Source organism: Pelodiscus sinensis, chromosome 24 (genome assembly GCF_052426305.1).
Source record: "Pelodiscus sinensis isolate ZL-2025 chromosome 24, ASM5242630v1, whole genome shotgun sequence".
NCBI classification, from domain to species: domain Eukaryota; kingdom Metazoa; phylum Chordata; order Testudines; family Trionychidae; genus Pelodiscus; species Pelodiscus sinensis.
Window position 1 is genome coordinate 9,935,851 of NC_143075.1, and position 14,867 is coordinate 9,950,717.

Consider the following 14,867-nt stretch of genomic DNA (forward strand, 5'->3'; position numbering starts at 1 on the left):
CTGGGGTCTTTTATCTCTTTAAATATGGATGCATTTCTCTGAGTGTTGTACAATCTTATTTGAAAATTCTAATGCCAAAATTTCTGTCATTCTTCGTTATATCTCTTCTTTTCAATGAGTTTGTACATTACATATATGACAGTAACTTGGTTGCAACTGTGATTAACATGAACTGGTTTGCCTTTGTCTAAAAAGCAACACCCAGGGTATTACCTCAGCAAAGATGGGCCCAAGTGATGCTCCCCAGACTGAAAACTCTCAAGTTTTTGGGGGTATTTGAGATCTGGGCGGAGCTTTGAATATTTGTTCTAACTATATTAGAGACCAAACTAAATTCCTGGATCCAAATACTTGAATTGAAGCCTCTGACTTGTGCATCTGAAGCACATCTCCAATTCTACATTGGATGGTTACAAAAGACTTGCAGATTGAGATTATACCCCACTCACATGATTTAATATTATTAATTCTAATAATCAGAGTCTGCATGTCTTGCCATTCCTTCCAGTAATTCTGTCAAGGGGAGCAGTGTTGATGCTAGTAAAACAAGAAATTTAACAAACTGAGATTGAGACAGGCTTGAAAGTCTCTGGCACTTGCAACATCTTACACTGGCAAATTTGAGGGTTATTTACACAAAATGAAATTCCTAAAGAAATGCACCAAGAGGCTTTCAGTAGCCCCAGATTAACTGACACAGCTGTTGCTGTCTTCTTCCATTTGGCTGCAGTTGTTTCTGTTAAACCCCGGGGCCTCCCTGCTTTCATACAAAGGCAAAAAAGCATGAACAGACTAAATGTGATTTCAAACAACTGATCAGCTGATGACAAATGTATGCGTGCATGGGTGTGTGCACGGAGCGATTTGATATTGAAAGGGCGTGAGGGGATGGGCACTGGGTGGGAAAGGAGAGGGGGAATGGGAGTTTAAAAGGACAAGAGAAAAAATAACTAACGATACCAAAATTCTGAGTGCTGTTTCCTTAGGAATGTGATGTGTAACGGTCAAAGCCCTGAAGTCTGCAATCGCTGCATCACTAGGTATGAGGATAAGGCTCTCAAGCTAAAGGACAAGGAGTCGGTGGGAAAATCAGGCTGTCAGGCAGCCAGATAGGTGTGGGAGGGAGAAAAGATAGGGAGTCTAATGTTCCTTCTAATTTTTCTATACATGTGCAGAATAAATTTTGTTTTGTGCACCAAGGCACATGCAGATGTGCATCACCAATAGAAACACACGCCGGCTCTGGTCACTCTGCCAATCAGCTGGGCAGCATTTGAGTCTCTCCAGGTTGCCTGCCCAAGCTCTTAGTTTATAGGGAACAGTGCAAGAGTCACTCAGTTCTTAAATGTAGCATAGTCAAGAATGTCACTTTGTAGAGCACTTAAAGGAACCCATCAGTGCAGGAATAAGATGTCAGAGAAGGGTCAGGCAGGCAAAAAGCCCAGGCTCCCTAGATGCATCTCAATTCTCAGCACCTCCCCAATAGCTAGGAAACTTTTAGTTTGTACGTCCGTGTGCTTCATGAAAGTGCATCTTCGGAGGAACCAGGCTGCTACCTTCTCTCCACCACGTCCACCAACTAGCGCATAAATGTTAGTGCATGTTGGTCCTGGGCTAGACTCCTGGCCATAGCGGAGGAAGGATAAATCACAGGGGGATATGCTTAGATTCGTGCAGGGTTAGGTTAGCTCGCAGCCCTAAGTGAAGACCTCCAAGCCATTGGGGAGAAAGCCCAGCTGGCTTCTTGTCTGGCCCGAGACTCCATCCCTTCCTACCTAAACAGCACAGAAAGAAAGAGAATCTTTCAGCCAAGTCGAAGCTGCTAGGTGTGGTTTGTTTAATAGGCTCCGGACACACTAATGGCTGGGGCTGCTGTACAGAGGACTTAGACTCGCTGTAAATACGCTATAGCCTATTAACCTCCTTCACTTGCCTGCTTTCAGTACAACTTTGTGACCCTTTTTTTAAGCCCCCCTCCCTTTTGCCTCTCCAACCTGTACTGAGTATAACTATGGAACTGAATATTCTATATGTTATTATCTTTGTACAATTTTAAAGCAGTTGCCATGGTGTCAGCTTTTTCCTCCACCCTCCCATCCTCTATTGTCTCTTGAAACACTGTTAATAAAAATCTTAGATCAACTCCTTACCTCCTTCTGCTTTGGCTTGTTTTATTTACGTAGGGTCTCCTGCTTTGTTTTCTGTATTAACTGTATCTTATCCCCTTTGGGCCTGTTATTCTTCCATTGCAACCCACATGCTAAACTGAGTCAGCAAATAGACTGGAATGGCACGTAAACATTCTGCATTTCTGAGCGGCTGTTTTGGCTCTGTCCTGTGATACCATCGTGATTTCAACCAGCTTGAAAGGGACAGCGGGTCAAAGGTGGCAGGTTCAAAATACCCCCTCCTGTGTTTTTTAAAAGTACTGATGGGACTTATCCAGTGAACGATCAGTCCTGGAAAAGGAGGCCTGGCCACACAGATAAGATCCCACATTCCCACCCTCAGGCTGTGGACTTTAAAGCCACTTCAGTTACAATGTAGTTGTCCTTTGCTTACCATCAAATAATCTAATCGCAGGCACCTTTTGTAAGGCCTCTCTTACCTCAAGGTTTCCATCACTCTCAGAGCAGCAGAAAAATGCAGAAACTGCCTTGCATGATTAGCTCCGCTTTTCCTGGCGGTAAAAACAAATCTATTTTTTTTAATCACGCTGGGTTTGTGGATTCATGAGAAGGAACTGGACAGTCAGAACCTCTTGATACGGGAAAGATCATGACAGTTACTTCACCTGTCTTCATACCTGGATGTGTCTCCCACCTCCCCAAAAATGGCAAGGCCATTACATATAGAAAGGAAGGATTGGGGGCACTATGTTAGGACTTTGGAAACCTGCAGTCACATCCCTGCTCTGACACACATTTTTTTGGTGACCGTGGGCAAATCATATAGTTTCTCTGGGCCTCATCCCCATTGCACAGATGAGGACTAACAGCTCAGCCCTGCCTCACAGGGGTACTGTGAAGATAAATACATTAAAGACTGTGAGACACTCAGGTAATGACAAGATATTACTGTGATAATGGGGGCCAGATAGCTACCTGAGATTACATTAAGCTATGGAACAGCTTGTTGAAGGATATTACTGAAACAGAGAACTGAGCAATTTTCAAAAGTACTAGCTATCTATGGGTATGCTACACTGCAGAGTTTTTTCGGAAAAACAGTCGTTTTTCTGAAAAAACTCCAGTTACATTCACACTGCATTGCATTCTTCTGAAAGTAAATCAAAAGAACAGAGGGGTTTTTCCGGCACTGGTAATCCTCTTTCTACAAGGAAGAACCCTTTTTTTCCAAAAGAGCTCTTTTCGGAAAAAGGCATGAGTGGATGGGGAAGAGGGAGTTCTTTCGAAAGAAGAGGAAAGAGGAAAAAGCACAGGAGCCCTGGTGGCCACTCCGTCCATAGTAATCACAGCTTAAATGCGAGATAGCGTCCATTCAGTGTGGACGCTATCTTTCAAAAAAAGCAGATGGCTTTTTCGATGTGCTTTGGCAGTGTAGACGCTCTCTTTCAGAAGAAGTTTTTTTGGAAGATCTCTTCTGGAAAAGCTTATTCTGAAAGAAGCCTGCAGTCTAGACATAGCCTATATGAATAAGACTACATCAAGGCTTGTGGGGATGATCTAGTTCCTCAGTGGGCAAATACCGGTCCACCATGGTTAGTCCCTGGTGGGCTCCACCTCTATATTTATCTGCAACTCTGCTGGTATCTAGCGATTGCAGCTCTCGTTGACCATAGATAGCCAATGGGAGTGGCAGGAAGTGTTGTCCTGGTCTGTATCACTTCCTGCCGCTCCCATTGGCCGCGAACGGTGATCCACAGCCAATGAGAGCTGCAATTGCCTGATACCAGCAGTAAATTTAGCAGTGGGGGCGGCTTACCAGGAACTAATTCTGATGGGCCACCGCTTTGTTATGGCCTGCCCCATGTCCAGCTAATGTTTCTAGTGACTTAATTTGGAATTGGATGGGGCTTTATCTGAACAATAACAAAACCTATGAGTTTTCATGCTTCTTATTGGATTATATGATTTGATCACCCACCGAGTGCAATTTCCTACCATGGTATATCAAATTAAATTATGGCAGTTTCACACCTTCTGTTCCTGTCTTCATTAGTGGTTGGAGACAGGCTACTGGAACAGATGGACCACTGGGGGCAGGGGCTTTGCCCATGTGGCAGTCCCAGTGTACTTAGTGACAGGATGTTTGTACATATACCTGCATATACTGGAAATCAGCCCCGCGTGATGCACTTACAGGGTTCCAAAGAAATGTGCTCCCATGATGTAAAAAACTGCAAACGTAAGCGCATTCTGATAGTCCCTTGCCTCCTGCAAATGAATCCAGCTTGGGCAATTGTCAGAGACAGCCCAGCCAACAACCCCTATGTTAGAAATGACAGACGGTTCTCTCTATAAGATATATACCAGAGGGTGCTCCAATGTGAAGTCACCACCACCCTTTGGTTTGCTCCAGGGTTAGCAGGTTGAGACACCATCTGCTTCAAGTGAGCATGTCAGCCCAGGTTGCCCTTTACATCTGTGCAAAATGGGTTTGAAAAGCTACACTTGTGATCTGGCAGCTCACTTTTCACAAGTATAAATGGTGCGAGACAATGCTGCCTCACAGAAGAAAATCTGGCTCCACACTGCACTTCTGAGCACCAAAAATAGGCAATGTCTGACAAGTGAAACTCACCTTAAGTGAGTTAAAGAGACCAGTTGCTCCTGAGCCAGCTCAGGGAATGAACTGTTGCTCTGTTGGGGGGGGGTTGTTCTGATTATTTTGGGGATCCAAGTGGGTTGTAGGATTATTAGCCCATGTTCACAACTAGCCTTGGACAATGCAAAGAAGCAGGCCTTTCAGAAAGCTAGTTATGATTCACATGGCTGTTCTGAGCCCTAGCAGTGGTAAGAACAGCCTGGGTTTAGGATTAAACAAAGACTGTGAAACACCATGGCTGTGTCTAGACTGCATCCCTTTTTTGTAAAAGGGATGCAAATTAGACACATCGCAATTGCAAATGAAGTGGGGATTTAAATCCCCCCCGCTTCATTTGCATAAACATGGCTGCCGCTTTTTTCCGGCTCGGGGCTTTGCCGGAAAAAAGCGCCAGTCTAGACGGGATCTTTTGGAAAATAAACCCTTTTCTGAAAGATCCCGTATTCCTTTTTTTAAGGAAAAAAGCGGCAGCCATGTTTATGCAAATGAAGCGGGGGGGATTTAAATCCTCGCTTCATTTGCAATTGCGATGTGTCTAATTTGCATCCCTTTTACAGAAAAGGGATGCAGTCTAGACACAGCCCATCAGTTTAGGATTAAATAAAGACTGTGACTAGCTAGCCAACTACAAAAGCAGTTTCTCCTCTCTTGGTGTTCATACTTCCAGATCAGTTGCTAGAAGTGGGCCTTACTCTCCCTGACTGAATTAACCTTGTTATCTCTAGCCTTATTCTGGCCTGCATATTTATACCTGCTTCTGGAAATTTCTGCTACATGCATCTGACGAAGTGGGTCTTTGCCCAATATATCTGTTAGTCTATGAGGGTATGTCTATACTGCCATCCTAGTTTGAACTAGGGTGGCTAATATAGTCATTCGAACTTGCAAATGAAGCCCGGGATTTAAATATCCCAGGCTTTATTTGCATGTTCCCGGGCGCCGCCATTTTTAAATGCCCCATAGTTCGAACTACCTGCCCGCGGCTACACGCGGCACGGGCTAGGTAGTTTGAATTAGAGCTCCTAATTTGAACTACCGTTACTCCTCCTGCAATGGGGAGTAATGGTAGTTCGAATTAGGAGCTTTAATTTGAACTACTTAGCCCATGCTGCGTGTAGCCGCGGGCAGGTAGTTCGAACTACGGGGCATTTAAAAATGGCGGCGTCCAGGAAAATGCAAATAAAGCCTGGGATATTTAAATCCCGGGCTTCATTTGCAAGTTCGAATGACTACATTAGCCACCCTAGTTCAAACTAGGGTAGTAGTGTAGTCATACCCTAAGGTGCCACAGGACTCTTGGTTGCTTTTGCCGATCCAGACTAACACAGCTACCCCTCTGATACGTAACAGCCTGGGAGTTGCTCTAACTTACACCAGCTGGCTAAGGTCTCTCAGGCTATGTCTACACAGCAGCATAATTTCAGAATAACTGATGCTATTCCAAAATAACCAAGAGCATGTCTACACTGCAAGCCGTTATTTCGAAATAATGTTGAGCTGGAGGACTTCTTACTCCGACTCCTGGTAAGCCTTATTTTAGGAGGAGTAAGGGAAGTTGAAGGAAGAGTGCTCTTCCTTCGACTTCCTGTTGTGTAGACAACGCCAAAAGCTGAGGTAAGCAATTTTGACGTCAGCTACACAATTAACATAGCTCAACTTGCATAGCTTAATTTGACTTTAGCCCTGCTGTGTAGACACACCCTTTGGGACCATACGCCAGTTGTGCATAACCTGAGGAGTGTGCACTGCCACCATATCTCCTCTCCATGCCACTGTAGAGGGGGGCTTGGCCCAGCGGTAGAGACAGTTACAATGGTGCATATACCACCTTACACTCATGCACTCACACACACACACAAGCACACTCTGTCTTGCAGTTACCAATAGTTGCTCCCCCTAACTACATTGGCCAGGTGAGTTAGATGGGGGAGGGGTGGAGCTGGGCTTCTGTCAATCTGGATCGAAGTTCCGATGTTGACAAGACGAAAACCCGGGGTTCCCCTGCAAGATGCCTCATATTTATCCCTCTCATGCAGCCAAGTTAGTCATCATTTACATATGCAATGAGATACTTGTGACGCCTTTTTTAATGCGGCTTCAAAGAGGCTCCTTCAGGCACTTGCTGCTTGACTCCCAAGGCTGTCTATATGTCCAATCTTCTTTTCAATGAGCTCACTTCACAAGTCTTATTGTCCTTGGATCTGGCTCCCAGCCCCTCTCCACCTTTGCAACTGTTGCTGGAGGTGTTCACCTTTCAAGCCTTCTCCATTCACACCTCATTCATTTCAACAGGACAATGAAGGAAAGGGAAGAGATCTATTCTACCCCTAGAAAAAAGACATTTTCCTATTCCTAAGGCCTATAACATCAAGGGCTTAATACAAAGTTTCTATGGAAAAGACTGGATACAAGCTTTCCCTCAATACAAGGGATTCTATATGAAGGCTTAACACAAAGATATATATAAAAGGACAAGATCGATCTATCGATCTATAAATAAAAGGACTTACAAAGTTTCTCAATACAAAGGTATATGACAATGTTACATGGTTATATGGAAATGTTACAGAGCTTTATCCACACTGTGCAGTACTTTTAACACGTGTCCCTCTGCCCATGGGCAGCCGGGGGGAGGGGATGATGATATTTTAGGGATGTGATTTTTTAAATCTTCAGCAACATACTAATTAAATATTTTAAAGCACATTTTGAAACTAAAAATGTAAACTAAAACTAAAAATCAACTAACACAGTAAATCCAGAAACTGACAATATATACTGGGGGTTGGCAAATGTCTGTTAAATGGTTTCATTACCACTTGAATGGCTTTTTCCTAGGGCCAGTGTTCTGCCAATAGCTCTGGCAGGCTTTTTCACTTTCATGTTACCTAGATCCTCTCTGGAAGAAGCAGTGACACAGACCAGGGATAGGAAGAGGTGGGTGGGTGGACATTAAGACCCAGGGGATCCCCATATTTTCAGGTGCCCTACACACCTGCATATTCTGGGTCTGGGTAAAGACGGCCCTGGCTCTTTTTATGCACTTTTGCTCATAGTCCATAAATCTGTATCCAGCCCCAGACTGGCAGGAACAGAAAGTTATTTCTGCTTGGTGACTGTTCTAGAAATGAGTTGTTGTTTCCCTTCACCACGGCTGGAGTGGTGTCACTCTCTTCCTGCTCCATCAGCCAGCAGAGAGGTCAGGGACCACAAATCCATCACCATCTTATCCACGGTCCTTGCAGGTTTGTCAAGGTGGGGATCGGTTGGCAAGGAAAGACTTTGCCAACCGATCCGATCGGTCAGCAAAGGCTTTCCTTGCCGACGGATCCCTGTCTTGACTGCTGGTTCGTGACGACAAACAGCTGAGCCAGCACAATGCAGCGACCATTTTTATTCTAATGAAGCGGGGGATATTTAAATCCCTGCTTCATTGACTATGTCGGTATGTCTAGTTTACATGCCTCTGGAGACAGAGGCATGTAGTCTAGACATACCCATGGAGGCATGATGGCAAGGACCGCTGGGGCAGCTTTCGCTGCTGGCTTTGTTGGGGAGAAGTATGGGGGGGGGGGGGTGGTACAGGGCTGCCAAACTGGCTTCTTAACAAACCCCACCTCCTGCTGACCCATGTTCCAGGATACTTAACAAGAAAGCAACGATTCGAGTGAGATGGGGAAATGGCCCCAAGTCAGGGTGAGAAGCAAGAATCGTGAAGAATAAATCTATCAAAGTTTAGAAACAAACCAATTCATCTGTACAAGGAGTCCAAAGTCAGAATATAACCTTGTGGCTAAAGAACAAGAAGTCAGAACGCTTGGGCTCTATTGGTGTCTCAGTCAGGGACTTTCCCCTGTGACTTTGAACAAATCACTCAGTCCAAAGCTTTCAAAGGTCCACTAATCCTGGGTGCCATTACTTGAAGGAGATGCGTAGGGCTGGGTTTTCGGAGAGGCGTAGCACCTGCCCCATGGTTGGAAGGCATCAAAGAAGTGCAGAGGATGCGGTTGGGATTAACACGTCTTCCCCTGTATTTCCCCAGGAGATGCGACGTACCTCGACATCTTCCGGGAGTTTTCCCACATGGCATCAAACAACCCTGAGAAACTCAACCGACGAAGTGTGCACTTCAGCCACTCCTGCAGATAGCCCCTCCTCCCATCTTCTGAGACCTTTTGTTGGAGAGACAGCGGCCAGCTACCGGAGCTCTGGGAGAGCAGAAAGGGGGAGCGGTTTGGGAAGGAGGAAGACCCAGAGACCTGTTCCCCGTCCAAACACACACGGAGCACACAGGGTTTAGTCTGGTGCCTGCTTTGGGAGCCACATCCTAGAACAATGGGGAGGTGACCAGCCAGCCAGGGTATATAACCAGACCTGAGCCAACTGCGAGAAGAAAGCTTCTTTGCAATTCACTCCCTCAGCCCCTGGGCCTCCCTCGGGCCATACACCTGCTCAAGTCAATACAATTCAGTGTGTTAATTACTGAGAGATGCTGCGTTGGCCACACGTCCAGTAACTAAAACTAAGGCAGAATCAGGCACTGTTTCTGCAAATTATGTTAATCCCTGTTAATCCCAATGCTGATTTCTTCTGCTCCACTGGGATATCAAAGCTGACCCAACAGGTGCATGGGGCAGCAATGGAGAGCTGTTTCGATACAGATACCAACAAAATAATTTGCACGGCACAGCAGCACTATGGTTCACGTTTAATGTCATTTTGGGGCAAACACTGCAGGAAGAGAAGTGACTGTCTGCCTTACAAAGGGATGCACTCCAGGGATGACATTCCTGCTTAACATCTGAATACATCCATTCTCAGATACAGAATAACCCATCAAGGAGAAGAATCTAAACATCCCAAAGTTGATAGAGTCTGGCAGCCACTTTGGAAACATGAAATATTGGCTCTGAGGCTGCAGCAGACCCCAGTTGCAAAGAGTTTAAAGCTACTTTCTGTTGCGGTTGCAGCTATTTTGGGGATCTTAGAGTGTCTTAACTGTATTGCTTGTGTATTTGGTGTCTGAGCAGAGGGATTTGGTGGCTTCCTCCTAGAGAACAGGGGGTGAAGAACCTCTGAACTCCTTCCTGCCAGAGGAAGCAGTCAATGTGGCTTCTTAACACTTCCCTTTGAGAACAGTTCAAGTTCGATTCTATGAAAACCATAAGGGTTTGAAAAGTGCTATCCTCAATGTGAATGTTTCTGTGCACCCACGCAAGTTATCAGGGAGGCAGTGACATAAAGGGTGCTGGGTAATATTATCAGCTGGCTGAAGTGAAACCCAGCATGGTGAAAGTGTTCCTTTGGCATGATACCAAAATAACCCAAACCAAGCCCAAACCAGAAGATTTGTGAATGCCACAGGCAGTGTGCTGTTGGGACATATTCTTCTCTCTGCTATAGAAGTGTGACCAAGGGCACAGGAGAAACCAAAGATGGGTTCATGATGTACTAGTCAGCTGTGTACCTGACTATTTACGGGAGGGTGTGTGGTGTTTGGATCTGGGTTCTCAGTACCGGGCTGTCTAGAGTAAAAACTTCAGCATGCAGAGATCTCACTGAAAAAAACCTGTTTTCCAAAGGAGCACGAACATTCCTGCGCCAACACACTGCCAAAGAAACTGACCTTTCACACTGCTCTGCCAGATTTGCAAATGAAGTGCATTTTGGCTGCTCCACGAAGCTCATACAAGCACGGCACCTGTTGCACTACTTCACGTGGCAGGTTTTCCCTCGCACCCACAAACTGTAATTTACCCACAGGCAGCCTTGAGTAGCCATGTGGCTCAATTAATAGAGACTCAGGCTAGGATCTCACAGCCCTGGATTCTGTCCTTGGCTATATTACTGGCCTATTATGTGGCCTATGGCAAGTCACGTCACTTCTGAGTGTGTCTCATATGTTATCATATCTCCTTTGTAAAGTGCCTTGAAGACTCCTGGGTGAAAAGTGCTATGTATTCTATTATACCATGGGAGTGATGCATGCTGATCTGAAAACAGATCCTGGGCCTTTCCCTCTTGAAGAGATTTATAAGGAGGACCCTGCCAAATTTGTGGTCCATTTTGGTCAATTTGATGGTCACAGGAATTTAAAAATAATTAATTTCATGATTTCAGCTGTTTAAATCTGAAATGTCATGATGCTGTAATTGTAGGGGGCCTGACCCAAAAAGGAGTTGTGTGTCGGAGAGAGGGGGTTGCAAGCTTATTGTAGTGGGGGTTGTGGTATTGCTACCCTTACTTCTGCACTGCTGTTGCTGACAGCACTGCCTTCAGAGCTGGGCAGCTAGAGAGCCACAGCTGCTGGCTGGGAACCCAACTCTGAAGGCAGAGTTGCTGCCAGCAGCAGCAGAGAAGTAAGGATGGCAAGGTATGGTATGGTATGGCCACCCTTATATCTGTTTTGGTACCTTGGAGCTGGATCATAAGAGTCAGCAACCACCACTTTCCAATCACTCAGCTCTGAAGGCAGAGAGGGTACCCCACCTAAAATAAACTTATGAGCTCCCCGCAACTCCCTTTTGGGTCAACCCCCTATTTGTGAATTCATGGTCTCCCCCATGAAACCTGTATAGTATAAGGTAAAAGCACATAAGACCAGATTTCACAGTATGTGATGAATGTTTCATGGTCATGAATTTGGTAGGGCCTTGTTTATAACTCATGCTTACTGTGCATCTCACAACTAGGGGAGAAGAACTCTTTCTGCAGGGCCTGGCTTTCATTACTATTTTTTAAATCTGTAATATTATTTCATAGATATACAAAAGGGTTATGTGTGGACTCTACAGGGTTAAGCACCATGACATATTAAAGTGTATTGTCAGAACAATGTATATAAACCATGTTTACATGCTGAAATGTAATATATCATATGGCAGAAGAAATGTATTTTTTAAATGAGGGGGAATGGAAAAAAAATCTCATGTATGAGTGATACCTATTAAGTGACAGTAAAATATGAGATTTTTTTGTTTTGAAAACCAGGTGCTTTTCCTCCTTCTTTCCAGATCAGGCTTTGGCAAATCAATGGAGCATTTCAGTGGGAGAAGGTTTATAACATGAGATTTATTCAGCACTCATTTATGGCTCGTTATGGACATTATTAAGGGCCGAAAAGAAAACTATTCCATTGTGTAGGAAAGATAGAAAGTATGGCAAAAGACTGCCTTGGCTTAACCAGGAGAACTTGCATGATCTAAAAATCTAAAAGGAGTCATATACAAAGTGGAAACTAGGTCAAATTACAAAGGATGAATATAAGCAAACAATACAGGTATTTAGGGGCAAGATTAGAAAGGCAAAGGCACAAAACGAGCTCAGACTAGCTAGAGACATAAAGGGTAATAAGAAGACTTTATATAAATATATTAGAAGCAAGAGGAAGACCAAGGACAGGGTAGGCCCATTGCTCAGTGAGGAGGGAGAAATGATAACAGGAAACTTGGAAATGATAGAAGTGCTTAATGACTTCTTTGTTTCTGTCTTCACCAAGAAGTCTGATGATGAAGGAATGCCTAACATAGTGAATGCTAGTGGAAATGGGGTAGGTTCAGAAGTTAAAAAGGGAACAAGTTAAAAATTACTTAGAAAAGTTAGATTCTGCAAATCACCAGGGCCCGATGAAATGTATCCTAGAATACTCAAGGAGCTGATAGAGGAGGTTTCTGAGCCTTTAGCTATCATCTTTGAAAAATCATGGAAGACCAGAGAGATTCCAAAAGACTGGAAAAGGGCAAATATAGTGCCCTTCTATAAAAGGGATAATAAGGACAACCCAGGGAACTATAGACCAGTCAGTTTAACTTCTGTGCCAGGGAAGATAATGGAGCAAGAAATTAAGGAATCCATCTGTAAATATCTGGAAGAAAATAAGGTGAAGGTAACAGCCAGCATGGATTTGTAAAGAACAAATAATGTCAAAGCAATCTAATAGCTTTCTTTGATAAGATAACAAGTCTTGTGGATAAGGGAGAAGCGGTAGACATGGTATACCTAGACTTTAGTTAGGCATTTGATATGGTCTTGCATGATCATCTTATCAATAAATTAGGCAAATACAACTTAAATAGGGCTACTGTAAGGTGGGTGCATAACTGACTGGATAACTATTTTCAGAGAGCAGTTATTAATGGTTCACAATCATGCTGGAAGGGCATTACAAGTGGGATTCCGCAGGGGTCTGTTTTGGGACCGGATCTGTTCGATTAGATCAACGATTTAGATATTGGCATAGAGAGTACGCTTATTAAGATTGCAGATGATACCAAGCTGGAAGGAGTTGCAACTGTTTTGGAGGATAGGATCATAATTCAAAATGAGCTGAACAAACTGGAGAAATAGTCTGAGGTGAATAGCATGAAGTTTAATAAGGTCAAATGCAAAGTACTCCACTTAGGAAGGAGCAATCAGTTTCACACATTCAGAATCGGAAGCAGCTGTCTAGGAAGGAGTACTGAAGAAAGGGATCTAGGGGTCATAGTGGACCACAAACTAAATATGAGTCAACAGTGTGACACTATTGCAAAAAAGCAAACAAGAGTCTGGGATGAATTAACAGGAGTGTTGTGAGCAAGACACGAGAAGTCATTCTTCTGCACTGATTAGGCCTCAGTTGGAGTATTGTGTCCAGTTCCAGGCACCACATATCAAGAAAGGTGTGGAGAAATTGGAGAAGATCCAGAGAAATGAGGTTTTCCGGGGTCAAAAAAACTGCCATGTTCTTTTGATTTAATTTTGAAAGAATGAGGCAGCTGTCTAGACACAGGTGAAATTTTTTTGAAAAAAAGACCACTTTTTTCGAAAAACCCCTGTAGTCCAGACACACCCTGAGAGGGAACATGATAGCAGTTTTCAAATGTCTAAAAGCGTGTCACAAGGAGGAGGGAGAAAAATCGTTCTCCTTGGCCTCTGATGATAGGACAAGAAGCAATGGGCTTAAACCGCAGCAAGGGAGGTTTAGGTTGGACATTAGGAAAAACTTCCTAACTGTCAGGGTGGTTAAACACTGGAATAAGTTGCCTAGGGAGGTTGTGGAATCTCCATCTCTGGAGATATTTAAGAGCAGGTTAGACAGACACCTATCAGGAATGGTCTAGATGGTGCTTGGTCCTGCTGTGAGGGCAAGGGACTGGACTCGATGACCTCTCAAGTTCCCTTCTAGTTCTAGTGTTCTATGATACCATGATTCTATGGCTGGAAGTCAGGAGGCCAATGAATTTTCCATCACGGAGATATGGGGTTCTGAGCTTTTTCGGGTAGCTGGATTATTTGATTGAGATTAAGAAAAACCTTCATCAAAGACAATGGATGTTTGCCATTGACCTCCGTGGAGCCAAGCTTTCCCTTCAAGATTGTTGCAGTTTCCGAGTCTCCCTGGTTAGTGGTAGTTGTGCTCTGTTGTGAAATGAAAAGGTGCAGGCTCCATGGGAAGGTTAAGAGGAGGTAGAGAACCAGCCTAAAATACCAGTCCTGGAAACAGGGATCTCCTAGACTCTATGAGAAGACTGTGGGCCCAAATAGCCTTGTATTTCTCCCTGCTTTACCAAGAATTCAGTTAATGGGTTAACTCTGCTTAATGCCCATTATCTGGGTTGTCTGATGTTTACTATTATGTAAGATTCTTTGTGGCTGTTTCTCTGTCCCTTCTCCTTGGTTCCAAATCTTAATCGACTATCCACAGCTATGCCCTCCGATTGTTTGTTTGTATGTTGTCTCTACAACTGTGATCCCCCTTAGTGGCTGGGAAAGATCAGTGTATATCAGAAGAGAGAGAGAGATACTAAAAACTGAAGCTAGAAGTCAGGAGTGGCAAAATACTGGCCCACGAGCTGGATCTAATCTGCCAGGATTAGCTGCTGGTAGGCTCCCACACTGCCATATTTACCTGTGGCTCCACAAGTACAGGAGGTCACAGCTCCTATTGGCCACAAATTGCCATTCCTGGCCAATGGGAGCAGTGATCACCCATACCTGCAGAGGTGCAGGTAAATATAGTGGTAGTGGCCTACCAGGGCTAACCCTGGTGAATCACCACCTTTTCATTGCCCTCTCCCTGCTATAAGCGCTCTTGTGAA

The 14,867-nt window shown here is 44.3% G+C and overlaps 1 protein-coding gene across 1 annotated transcript in view; it reads left to right on the top strand.

Annotated features, from left to right (window-relative positions):
* Positions 1 to 14,638, top strand: part of ACAP3 (ArfGAP with coiled-coil, ankyrin repeat and PH domains 3) — a 218,547-nt gene extending 203,909 nt beyond the window's left edge. Inside the window, 1 exon segment of the mRNA XM_089773021.1 lies at positions 8,831 to 14,638. Within this exon segment, the coding sequence (XP_089629147.1) occupies positions 8,831 to 8,937 (107 nt within the window). The 3' untranslated portion in view covers positions 8,938 to 14,638.
* Positions 14,639 to 14,867: the final 229 nt, after the last annotated feature.